Source organism: Perissodus microlepis, chromosome 14, assembly GCF_051167445.1.
Source record: "Perissodus microlepis isolate ML-2025 ecotype Zambia chromosome 14, ASM5116744v1, whole genome shotgun sequence".
NCBI classification, from domain to species: domain Eukaryota; kingdom Metazoa; phylum Chordata; class Actinopteri; order Cichliformes; family Cichlidae; genus Perissodus; species Perissodus microlepis.
The window spans coordinates 37280289-37293837 of NC_140474.1; the positions used below are offsets into that span (position 1 = coordinate 37280289).

At 41.2% G+C, this 13549-nt stretch overlaps 1 protein-coding gene across 1 annotated transcript; it reads right to left on the bottom strand.

Annotated features, from left to right (window-relative positions):
• LOC146374379 (tubulin-specific chaperone cofactor E-like protein) lies at positions 1-1115 on the bottom strand (the record flags this gene model as incomplete). The annotated part of the gene is made up of 3 exons (XM_084950179.1): positions 1-578; positions 689-805; positions 958-1115. Coding segments are annotated over 3 exons (435 nt in total), but the record flags the coding sequence as incomplete, so codon positions are not given.
• Positions 1116-13549: the final 12434 nt, after the last annotated feature.

Sequence of the window (13549 nt, forward strand, 5' to 3'; positions counted from 1 at the left end):
TCTTTTGAAAATTTAGGATTTGCAAATAAATGTAAAACTGTATGTTTTTAAGGTTTTGTTGTTTTGAGTTTTTGTGGGCGTGAACAAACATGTGCACTGATTACATCATTGATAAAGTATACCCAAGCAAAATAAATCATCTCCAGGGTCCTTCACAGCAAAGGTATTTTAAAATGTTAAACTGGTGCTGATTGAACTATTAAAATTGTTTTATAGTACTAGTTTTTAACACCGAGTTTGTAAACTCTGTGTTAAGAGATTTCATCTACTTCTAAATGTCAAGTGCTTAGGCACTAAGGGCAAAGTACAAAGGCATAAGTCATTTACTAAAGTGATTCACAGTGGTATGAGTAGTAGAGAAGGAAAAGAAAGCAACGGTTACATTTTATAACATTTTATAATTTCCAAAAGGTATTTTTCATTCGAGGATTCTCCAGAACAGCAGATTATTAAATGCCACACTGACCTGTTCTACTTTTTCCTCACAGTGAACCTCCACCTGGGCACGACAGCGAGGTCGGAGGTCAATCTCAGCAAGTGGTTCAAGCTTGCCATACTTGTTTACGAGGGAATGGTATCTGAGGAGGAGAGCAGGGTGTGTCGTCTGTTTTAACAGCACTTACTGTAGCACACATAAACCAACACTCATACCACTGCTCATACAGTGTAAACAAGGGTGTGGGTGTACCTATAAGGCAGCTCCTCTTCAGGGTAGTCTAAGTAGTAACGGATGAAGAACCTCTCTGCGTCCTCTCTCTCACTGTCAGTCACAGCACTGCCATTTAGCAGTGATACTGAGGGAAGCCTGAAGAGGAGAGATGACATATTGTGCAGGTATCTGTTTATTGACCTTCTGCAGGTCAGAGTACAGCTCAGATCTGTGGATTATTCAAGCTCTCATCAATATCCTCTACTTGCTGTGTAGGATGTCATTTCTCTCTAATGTCACAGACTTACTGCGCTATCATGAGGCTGCGTCGCTCTGCATTGGTGTAGGCCTGCAGTAAGGGAATGCCCTGCAGGCGCACCTCCTCCAGCCTGGGGAACAAGTTCAGCTTCTCTATATCTTCCCACTGGTTTAGACCTGACAGCGCACGTGTGCGCACCAGCACACACACAAACACACATAGATGTCATGTTTCAAGCTTGCACACCAAAAAAGTCTTTATAGGGATGGAGTGTGAAACTGCATATGTGATGAAAGTTGGACACTGTGCACTATTTTTATTTATTGAGGAAGCTGTGTGATAAATGCCATCAAGTGGAGTCAACTGAGTTGGGATCGGGGATGTAACGTTAAAATTAAGCCAGCTCACCAGACCTCCACAGTCTGGCTCTGTAGTAGCTACTCATGTCCACTTAAGACAGACAACCTGAGCCTACCTTACTTACAAGACATTATATATACAGTATAATATAACAGATACAATATAATATCACACAAATAATCCTCCATCATATTACACAATATACATATAACATTATATCACTCTATTTAAACATGATACTTCATGTTAGTTTTAAAATGGTCCTATTGTGCATTTCCCCATTTATATATCTACTATTACAGTGATGGATATGCATATTTAACCTGGTCACAGTTTTAAATGGTGTGATCAGAGCATAAACAAATAGATCCTTTGAGCCAGAAGCTCAAGCTCAGACTGCTGTAGCCTAAGCTTTTTTTCCTACCCTTGACTCTGCATGATGTCAATTACAAAGGAGTGTTCTACATTAGCTGATACTAGAACAGCTATATCTGCAGCTGAACCTTCAGAGGTCATGTATTGCAGGAAATCTAGTTGTCAGGTTTTGATAAGGAAGAACCCTGTGCATGTTCATCTATGCTCTCCTTTTTTTCCTCTTCTTTTTACCCTCAACCCCAACAGGACCTGGTAGATGGCCGCTCCTGACTACAGAATCAGAATCAGAGAGACTTTATTTATCCCCAAGGGGCAATTAAGATACAGAACAGCATGACGTTAAAAATAAGGACAGCGCATAAACAGGCAATAAGAATGATATAAAACAAATACTTAAAATATACAGTATATACACAGTTTTAAAATTAAAGTGACTGAATAAGTGAATAAATAACTGTAAGTGACTAAAACTGAATAAAGTGTCGGCAGTGTAAAAAAAGAGTGTAGAGTAGTTTATGGGCGTAGGATATGGTCTTATTGGCTGGAGTTAAAAAGCAGAGTGGCTTTGGGGACAAAGGTGGCTCTCCTCCTCTCAGTCCTGCAGGAAGTGCAGCGGACGCGCAGCGCAGCAGGGAGCCATTGAAATGCAGGACGAAGAATACGAGAGGGGTCATTAATAATTTTGGCTGCCTGTCTAAGGACCTGTTGGCTGAAAACCTGTGCAAGAGTTCTGACAGGCAGGCCAATGATTTTTGAGCACACTCATGCAGTGTCCTGCAGTCTGCTCCTGTTCTGAAGGCTGAGGGAGTGGAACCAGCAGGTAATGGAGACGGTCATGATGCTTTCCAGGAATACATAGTTAAAAAGTCATCGTGATGGGTGTGCTGACTCCAAAGGAGCTGTTTCCTAAGGAGGTATAGCCGTTGGTGGCACCTCCTGAGAATCTCCTCTGTGTTAGCAGAGAAATTCAGGAGGTTGTCAAACCTCCTGAAATTCTTGTTCTTCTTGTTGCTTAGTGTCCAGTCTCACCGGTAACTCGCTATAAGCCTTTTCCTCTGCGACTTCTCTATGCTGTACACTTCTAAGCATAAAGATGAAATTCAACATCCAACAGCTAATACACCATCTTTCATTAATAGTTTGATATTCATGGTTACCCGTGTCACACAGTGCTTAAAGTGCTTCTTTTTTTAGATGTAGTAGAGCCTCATGCTGTTGGTAGACAGCTGGACCACTTGTAGCATCCCCGGTTGAAAAGATGGTCTCTCAAACTGATGGTTCACAATCCTTTTATTAAACCGCCGTGTATGTGAACACACCGTAAGAGCTACAACATACAGAATAAAAGACTATTAGTAAATCAAACAGTGTGTTACCTTTAACCTTTTGACTTATTCATTAATCACAAATTAATTCTCTTTACCTTACATAACAAATAACACTAAAACTTGTAAATTATTGCATTTAACAGGAAAATCGTTGCATCGCTGCTTCTCCCAAAGTCAAAAACCAACAGACTTAAAAACTCCTTTGTCCCACACGCCATCAGACTGTTTAACGCCTCACTGGAGGGGAGAGGGAGGGGAGACAGGGGGACAAGGGAGGGCGGGAACAACTGAGCTGTAGGTGCTTCTCTACACTGTGCAATATTTGCAATATTTGTTTTTGTTTTGTCTTTTTTCTTATATTTGACTGTGCAATAATCACTGTGCAATATACTCACTCAAATGAGCAATCCTATTTATCCATATTGTATATTCTGTATCTATATATGTGTATATATGGTGTATTTATGCTTATATCCTTACTCTCATTCCCCTTAATGTATCTGTAACATGCAACTTCTTTCGGTGCTTTGCTACTGGAAACTGAATTTCCCGGAGGAACCCACCCGAGGGATTAATAAAGTTTCATCTAATCTAATCTAATCTAAACATGACGAGGTACGTTAGCACCCTCTAGTGGGTGAAAACTTAGCCTTTATGCTTAGTAGCGGTCAGCAGCTATATGCTCCGTAAAACAACAAAATACATATCTACAGGACAAACTTTGTTACAAACCTTGTTCCCTCATCAACCAGGTGCTAAGAAACTTCTTTCAACTCAGTGTTGCACCTTAATAGCCGTTCTTTTTCCCATTCCCGTCCATTAACCATAGAGCACACCTTCTCTCTGTGCATTAAAACTCGCGCTTCTGCTATATGGTTTACGCCACTTAATTTACGGCACCTTGTCGCTCTGTGACTTTCAAAATAAAAGCATCCGCTCCAACAATATAATAGTCACTCATAACTTTACAAAACACTTTACAAAATATTAATGAGGTCATTTACACCACTGTCGTGAGCTGCTTTTTCAGCTCAGCCACTGTCTGGTCCAAACGGATGCTCAGCTGGCACAAAGACAAACAATTTCTACGTTTGCGACTTTCAGAGTAACAGCAAGAGCACAGCAGGTTAAAGTTAGGAGCCGTCTGTAGGCTGACAGCTATACTGTTAAAAGTGAACCAACACAACCCAGGTCATGAACTCAAGAAACTGCAGTTCACGCTGTTACGAACAGACTCTGAAACAGGAAAAGACCGCCGTGTAATCCGTTTCATTAGTTATATTTAAGAAGAGTTAAGTTATTCACCTAAATGAATGTTGTTGTTTTTTTTTTCATTTTGCATTGTGTTGTACATGTAGAGATCAACAAATCACTAGTCGTACTGAATTTTAAGGTTTAAGCTTGTTTAATTACACGTTCAGCAGACATCAAAGTACATCCTCATCCAGCTCAACTGGTATCTTTTTTTCATCTTATAAATTCCAATCTAAAGTGAATTCACTGTTTGAGCTCAGCTTTGGTCTTAAACTTCCAAAAACAACACGTGGCTCAATAATCTTTGCCTGATGATTGACAGATAGCTCGCCAAGGCTGGAAGTAAAGCAAGAGAAACTCTAACTGAAAGAAAAAATCTAAAGAATGTTGAATTTTTTGAATAAATTATTTTCAGGGAAGGATATTCCCAAAAGTTAAGTTCCTGTGGACCTTTTCCCATGGGAAAAATGTTTTGTTACTCATGTAAGTGACTTCTTAAGTAATCTGCAGTCACATAGATGAGTGATGAAATGTTTCTCCCACTAGCTAAAAACGGTAGCTAGCTAGTACTGCTGGGACGTAATATTTTCATAAGCTAAGATGATCTTGAAAGTCCATTCATAGCTGCCGCCACTTCCTCCTCACTAATCCTCTACACTTCCTGAGTTTCTTTGTCTCTGTCTCATTTTCTACATTCATGAGCTTCATGTGCTCCAGCTGTTTTCTCAACACACTCCCTTTATTTGTCACTACGTTTTCATTTTTGTCCTTGATTACCTTAATTTGCTGAATATTCCTTCTCTGGTCCTTTTCTTGTTGCTTAGTGTCCAGTCTCACCGGTAAGCTGTAGTCCACCTGTGTCCACCCTCCTCCCCTCTTATGTAACCCAACGTTCCTCCCTCTCCTGCTGTCTCTGTTCCATCCCACCTATCCAACACCACCTTATCACCTCTGTTCCCTTCACTTCCATGTCCACTGAAGTCTGCTTCCATCACCACTCTCTGCTTCTTCATCCGACTTACTCCAGAATTCCTGTCTCTTTTCTGACAACATCCAACAGCTAATACACCATCTTTCATTAATAGTTTGATATTCATGGTTACCCGTGTCACACAGTGCTTAAAAGCGTTTTAATTCATCTGTGTCAGGCTGTGGGTCTCAAAACCAGAGCAATGCTAAACTGCTCTGTAGAGTTGGAGTGAGGCACAGATGATGATGCCCAATGAACCATTCTGGGAATGTTTCACAACTGCACGTCTGCCATTTCTCCACAAGAGTGAGCCATAAAACAAACTCTTCATTTCCATGACTAAATGCCAGAATGAGTCCATAGATTTTTAGCGCCAGTTCAGCCAGAAAAGTGTGGCTTTAAGTACATCAGACACCAGGTGTTCTCAGGTTGCTCTCCTCCCAAGCGTAGGCAGCTGTCGATAACAAATATGTTTCCATTCTAGCGTCGCGGGATAAACTTAAAACAGGCCTGTACAGTAGAATGCAGAATGTAATGAAATATTCTCGTATTTCCAGTTTGCAGCCAAAAAAGATGATCTGCCTCTGTGGCCTCACTCAACCTCAGCCCAGTGAGCTGCATCCCATCCCATGCAGCCATGCATGCATTTCACCACACCGCTGCGGACATGCTGAGGTACACAGTGTTTATATGTTACTGTAAAACTCAAATCCAAGGTAGTTCAATAAGTTTAACTTAAAAAAATATCTGTTTTTGTTTTTTCATTTAGCTGCACATACTTTGGTCTTGGCCACAAAAGGCTTCTTGTTGGGTTGAGTGAAAAACATTGTGCACTGTTTTTGGAACAGTTATTTGCTGCTGTACATAAATGAGTGTTTCAAAAATGCATATAAAAGGCTACAGCCTGGACAGATAACCTGAAATGAGCCCATTTCGACATCATGTTGCAGTGTCTGCCTTTTTTTAGCAAATTAAACTGAATCTTTTTTCATAATGTTGAGCAGTTTTGCAGATTAAGTACACACTGCATAAAAGTGTGCATTTGTATTGTTTCAAAGGCAATTTTATTATAGTGAAGATTTCTAACACAAAGAAGCAATGCATGAATCATATTAACCCTTTAAAGCCGGTCGGAACGGCACGCTCCGTTTTGCATAACTATTTTTAAATCCCTGTAGCACTGCAACCATGTAAGCTAGCGCAATAATTTTTTTTGCATATGAAATAGTGATGGGATTTTCGGCTCTTTTTAGAGATCCGGCTCTTTCGGTTCGGCTCACTAAAAAGAGCCGGCTCTTTTTAGTGAGCCGAACCGGCTCTTTCGGCTCCGAACCGGCTCTTCAGGTTGTTTTGTTGCTTTAATTAATTTATTATTAACAATAATATAAAATTATGCACAAAGGGAATTACTAACGTAAAAAAAAGTGGTTTTATTTATATATGTTTATATATAAATATATGCGGTGGCCCCTAGAGACAAAACACGTACAAACTCCAAAACACATTTCTAGCATGAACTGAACTTCCAAAGCAGAGCTACTAGATCACTTAAATTACACAATTGAAAGCATGTGTGTATTGTTTGTGTATTTATACACAGGCACTCATATATATTCAAATAATTTAAAAGAAAAGTTCATTTACCTGTTACTACCACACACCAAATCCGGTCGTTGGTACTTGCTGGCTTGTGTAGCCACAAGATAACAAAAGCTCAACACTGCGCCCTAGCATCCTGGAGCACTTCTGTTGTCTTTTGTACGTGTTTTGAGTTTTTATGTGCTTCTGAGTTTTTATGTGCTTCGGAGTTTGTACGTGTTTTTACGTGTTTTGGAGTTTGTACATGCTTCAGAGTTCGTACGTGATTTGAAGTTTGTATGTGCTTTGTCTCTAGGGGCCACCGTAAATATACTTTTATTTATTCACTCCACATAAAATGTAATAAATAAATCATATAATACAAAAATCAACTAGTCACATTTCAACTTTTAACTATTTAAATTTTCAGCTTTTTCCTTTTACAAATTTAAAGTGAAAACAACACAAAACACTGCAAACCACAACACGATATAAATTATAATATGAAAACAAAAAGAAGATGCATATTCTCTGTCATATGGACCTGCATGAATAAACTTTCTGAATCCTTTATCATCTGCAACCGAAAATAGTTGTGGATGATTACTATACCTTTCTAATGTGGCGTTGTTGTCCCTGGCTCTCTTTCTCTCTCTCTCTCTCTCCCTCCCGCTCTGTTCCTGTGCTACTGAGTGTAACTACCGCCCCTCCCCCCTCTGCCCAGCGTAAAGCACAAGGCTCGCTTGCAGAGTGAAGCGGAAAAAAAGTGCGAGAGAGGGGGTGAGAGAGCCGGCTCTAAGAGCCATTTCGTTTGCGAACGACCCATCACTAATATGAAACAGGAGGAGTTGTACTTACATCTTATGCCATCAGCTTGTCCTCGGTCACAGTTTCCTTCCACATATATCTTTGCAAAAACTGCATAAAAAGCACTTGCAGCAACAAAAACATAATATTCCAGAAACAGCTTTGCCGATCCGATCAGCTGTTTGTAACACTTCCTATGGTGGAATAGAGGTCAGCACGAACTATCGCATGTCCGCCATTACCTGCCCGAAACCGGAAGTGACATCATTTCGCGGAAATGTAGTTTTTTACCTTCAGGGCCTATACAAGCATATACTGGTGTTTTTAAAGGTTATGTTTGACTTTATGACTTTCTGTGTCGTTTCTGGGATGCTCAGAAGTCATATTGCACTGCTGGAAATAGTTTATTTTGATGCATATGCTGTTTTTTTGCAAATTTGCATTATAATATTTATTTTCATTTTTCCTGCTGTATATAATAATTGGTGTGTTTAAAAAATAAAACTATGAAGACACTCAAAATAAATTTCCTGTGGTGGGAAACTATTTTGTGCAACTTTTTTGTATTTACAGTTTTGAGGGATAAGCCTCTTAAATTTCTCTAACTAGAAATATATGTTAAAAAAGCAAAAACGATTTTCAATTTTTTTGTAGTTTATTGCACTTTTTTGCAATTTATGTAATTACTATGCACTTAATGCAGACATATTATTAAAATTTAGGCTGTAATGGTTGTATTGATGTATAGCAACTTGAAATGCTCCTGAAATTGGCTCCACAGCATGTAAAAATATAATATAAGCTCTGGCGGACTTGGTTCTATGGTAGGTCTTAAAGGGTTAAAGATGATCAAAAATAGAAGAAAAATCAACCACAGATTGTTGGCGCTGACAACCAAACACAGGCTAATTATCTGCTCAAAACTGCAAAGTGAACGTCTCTGTCGAAGGTTTGGAAGACAAAGGAAAGTCTGTGTATGTTTCAATCTGACAAAAAGAGCAGCAATGCTGAGTTAAAGTAACAAAGAAGGAATATTTGTAACTCCATCCTTTGGATGAGATAGTAACATACTGTACAGTAATAGAAGTGGAACAGTAAAGTTAACATTTACTCACTTCACAGTATGTTACTGTGTTTTACTATCATTTACAACCTTAATGTATTTTTTACAGTGTAGAACCATCGGCTTCAACCCAGAGGAAAAATACTGTGTATTTGTAGCTCCAGCCAAGAGAGATTAGATCAAGATTTGCAGTTCATTGTGTCTCATTAAAAGGCCTGATGTTTATGAATATCAGTCAGATAAATGCTCATTCTGTGTCTGATCCTCCTCTAGTTTGCATTAGGACACTGTGATAAAACAAACCCAGGGACCTTGGCCCCTTTTAAACATCCAAAGCAATTATTGGAGAGCAGTGAATCTTTGTGATCTAATAGTGCTCTCGGTGTTCTTTTTGAGCTTTTAAACTAATTCCTGATTGATCGCTAATTATCGGTGACGGGGTCTCTAGAGGGAGCTGGGCCCCCTCCCTTCTTTTACCACCAAGTACGAAGCAGCTATAACTTTCAAAGACTCTGCTGCTTCCTGTTGCAGCTCGATATTCTGCAAGAATATTAATCGTAGCCTTTCTTTCCAATAAAGAGGGTGGCTCCTCCCCACAGCAAAACAGTGGAATCCCAATAGCACCTGGTGGATGGTGCAGTAGTCTGGGAAGCAGCTTTATTGATCTCAAGTAGTTTGACTGTATCATAATTTCAGGTGCATGTCCATACCAATCAGCTGTTGAACTTTAATTCTCAAGTCCAGCATCAAGTGAGTCCTGCTGCACTTTTTCTCTGTATTGACTTTGATGCCGAATCAAAAACATGGAACTGATAACCTTCTGTGTTAATGACAGAAGCGTCTCTTAATGGCACATCGATTGATGTTTGCTGTTTGGATGTGAATTGCTCTGCCAACAAAAGCATTAACAAAGAGGATCATTGATGACAATGTATTTATTTCTTTCAAGGTCGGATCAATCGAGGTGCAGGTTTTGTCTTGGAAATCTATTCCTTCAATTTGCACCGTGCAGCAGGATCCAGGCTATAAAGGTGGAGGCGGTGTGGTTGTGCAGCTCAAAGCTGCTGTCCTGCTTTAACCGGAGAGGCACTCTGAAGGCTCGAGGATCTGCCGTTAGACTGCAGACCTGTGAAGGTGCGGTCATGGCTTTGTGATATGCAACATTCGGAAAGGTCAGTTTTTATGATTATTACCATCATCTCATAATAGCCCTGAGCCAGCTGACATCACTGATTGCTCCTCTGGAAAGTTTTTCAAGTGTAACGCCCCAAAACAGGCTCCTTCATCTAAATGACCACATGTATTACGGATGTTTCCAGGTTTGTCTTTCTGTCTGAAGTTGTTTTATTTTAACTGTAAATTTGGTGAAACAACTATCAGAATCTTTACTTTTGTCACAATCCTCTGTAAGTAATAATGAAAACGATTTAAGGATCAAAATTGACCTCCTCTCCATTTGTGGCCGGCCTCCTTGTGGGGGACTGTGGTAGAGTGGATCAGTCAGAACGTCACTGGTCCAGTCCCTGACTACTCCAGTTTGCACACTGAAGTCCCCCACTGAAGCACGATACTGGCTCCAGTGCATCTGTCAGAGTGTGAGTGTGTGCATGAATGTGACTGAGTGAATGAGGCTTGTAGTAACAAGTGCTTCGAGTGTTCAGTTAGAAATTCACTATATACGTCTCAGTCTATTTACCATTTCATGTCCTAGCCTTCCTCGGATTTGCTTTAATCTCTCCTCGGCGGTATTCCTCTAGAATGAAACGATGACACAGCCTCATTGATATCCACAAAATATCCCAAACTGTTCTTTGTTGTCTTTGGCTGTTATTACTGTAACACCACAATTACTGTTCCAGCAACAGCGTAGTCCAAATTACTGACTTTCTTTTTAATAAGTACGAGTATACCTTTCTCACTTTTACAGTGGAAAAAAACATTGACTGGAGGAGAAAATGATTGTGTACACTGCAGTATGTCTAAAAGCCAAAAGGAGGCACTAGTGCTCCAAACACTGGCTGATTCTATACATACAAGCTGTTCAACAGCGAAGCACAAGAGGGAAATGTTGAGCTCCATCCCGTCTCCGAGTCTTCAGTCCTGCAACACATCTACCCAAAACTATCAGTCAGTTCTCTGCTGATAAACTTAAAAATAAAAGATCGTGTTTCAGATGGAAAAACACATACGGAGATCATAGGAGGATACAGGACAGTGTTCAGATATCATTATTGCTACTGATACTGCCAACGTGTCATTAATAAAGATTGCTTATCAACAGCTGGAAAGATCAGATCCATACTTTCACAAAACCAATTTGTTGTTTTAACGGTGGGAGTTATTTAACATCCGCCCGTCTAACCAGCTGTTTGACCTTTCGCGACATGCTTTTAGTTCAGCTCGTTTTTAAAATAAATGTCAAAACCTCAATCGTCAAAGGAGCTTGCAAAGAAAAGCGTCTGGACTTCTTTAAGTTGCTTGAAGACGTTTCACCTCTCATCCGAGAAGCTTCTTCAGTTCTAAGGTCAAATGGTGGGGAGTCCAAAACCTCAATCCGACAAAGTCCCAAGCTCATTGATTTAATTAAAGGCACAGTCCACTAAATCCATAGATTGTACCGAGTGTCTGATAATAGGATGCTTTTCTTACCCAAAACTGATTCCTGAGGTCTGAAGATCCACCGTGTTCATGATCTTCAATAATTATGAACAAAAAATCCCTGAAACTTTTTCCTCATTGCTGTGGTAGGCTATGGCATGCTGTATAAAAATGCAGTGTTTGAGAATTTAACAGTAAACTCATTGATTGTACTTGCTTTTTCACATCTGTTAGAAAAGCGATCATAGTGAGCCAATTTTCAACACAGGATACTGAACGAATTTCCTGTTTCGCGCCAGTAAAACATGATCAATAAAAAGCGGTAGCGGCATACTCCATGCAGGCGCCACACTGCTTAGCAAGTTCAACATGTCTGTGTGTTCTCTAGCTACTTGTTATTGGTTTATTGACTGGAGGAACGAGAAAACAAACAACTGACTCGCCACCATTATTGCTTTTAACCCCCCCGCCCCCGCACTTAGTGTTCACTTGCCGCACTTTAACGAGACATGTGACACGTCTGTTTGCACAGGAGCAGGTGGATGGTCACTGTTCATCTATTGCCTGTAAGCAGCTTGTCATTCTTGGCCTCTTCTGATGGAGGGAGCAGCGGGCGGGTGGTCGTCAGAGGGGTTAAAGTTTGTCTGACCCGCTTTATTTCATTTTCCCGGCTGGTTTGTGGGGGCTGCAGGTCAAAGTCTGAGAGGGCAGCCAAGCCGGAGTTAATGTCAGGGCTTTGTTTGCTGCTAGGTCCCTCATCGGGATAGACCCGAGCCAGACAATAGCTGGGATCACAGGTCACCAGAGAGCCAGTGTGAGAGGGCCGGTGTATGTATGCTGTGTGTTTCAGTCCGGGCAGGATGCTGCAGAACCACAGCTCAGGCACGCAGCACTTGTTCCCACAGAGGTTGATTATTTGAGCTTTAGATTCCTTAAGATGGGATGAATCACAAAGATGGTGATGTTTATTGGGAGTTATTATTTAGTATGGTCAGAGATTATATAGAATCAATGTGAGTATTAGGGCAGACGCTGATATGTGCAAAGAAACCCAACCCTACTGGAATAGACTGAATAGAGTTTAGACAAAGGCCCGACTGGGGTTCAGGATTAAGTCTTGAATGTCATTCAGAGACTCTGTTCTTCCTGGACCTGTTTTAACTCTAAGTAGCATGAGCAGGTTGAATGACTCTGCCTGACTGAAGTGTACACTCGAGCGGACTTCAAACAAGCAGCTGAGATGCCTTTTCTATTTTCCATTGGGTATCCTGAATATCCGCGGGGAAAATGAAGGCTTCACTTGTTCTAAAACAAAGTTCTGGCTTGATTGCCTAACACTATGCAGTAATCTGTCCTACGTTTAGTTTTTACATGCTTCACACTTCAGTCGCTGTGATGTGCTTGGCCGAGTGTGACGCTGCGAATACCTCCCAGGAGGGACTGTTTGCAAGTGCGTGTCCATATCTCCAGACAACCAAGACAGCAAGTTCTGGAGAAAGCTCATGTCGCCTGCAGAAAGTTGTGAATGTGGTTTGAGAAGACACTTTGCCCAAACTGTGTAGTAACGGTGGTTTCGTCAAGCTCGTCTATCGTCCTCTGCGCCTTTTAATTTGGATCTTGTTCCGCTCCCACCCCCACGCTCTATCCTTCCATCAATCGACCCCGGCACATGTGGCTCTGACTTATCCAGCCATGGCATTGACCCCTCTATTCATATTGACTGGCTGTTTCTCATGACCTCTTGACCTCTCGGGGTCAACCCTGCAGCCGTCTGGACCTCCTCCTCCTCCTCCACCTGGCTCCTATCTCCACCCCTCAGATGCTCCAGATGGATTACTTTCTGCTCAAACCGTCCACAGGATTACACTGTTGTCTCAACACAGCACGGGTCCCTGGCTACGGTTAAAAATGTTCCCTGAACCGGCCCCTCATTTCAAAGTATTTTCTCTGAATTTGTCTGCAGATGCTCTGCCCGTCTCTCTTTCATTGCCCGTCTGCCGCTCTCTGAACTCGCTGTCCTCGTTCCACAGCCTGGTTTTGATACATGGCGTCCTGATGGTTTGCTAGGGAGAATCTGGGTCAGTGTGGGGAGCCTGAGATAGAGATAGCACAGGCACGAGGCTGGCTTGCTGAAGAAATGCGTCACACAATGCTGTCCAGAGTCTAGAGAAAACAATAGTGCTTTAGAGAGTCCACATACCTCACATAGCTGTCAGAATGCTCTGCTTGAGGTCTGCAAATATCACCATCAGCGATAAGGCGCAAGAGAGCTGGGCCCAAGCAGTCCTTGAATAGGATGTCACACGGG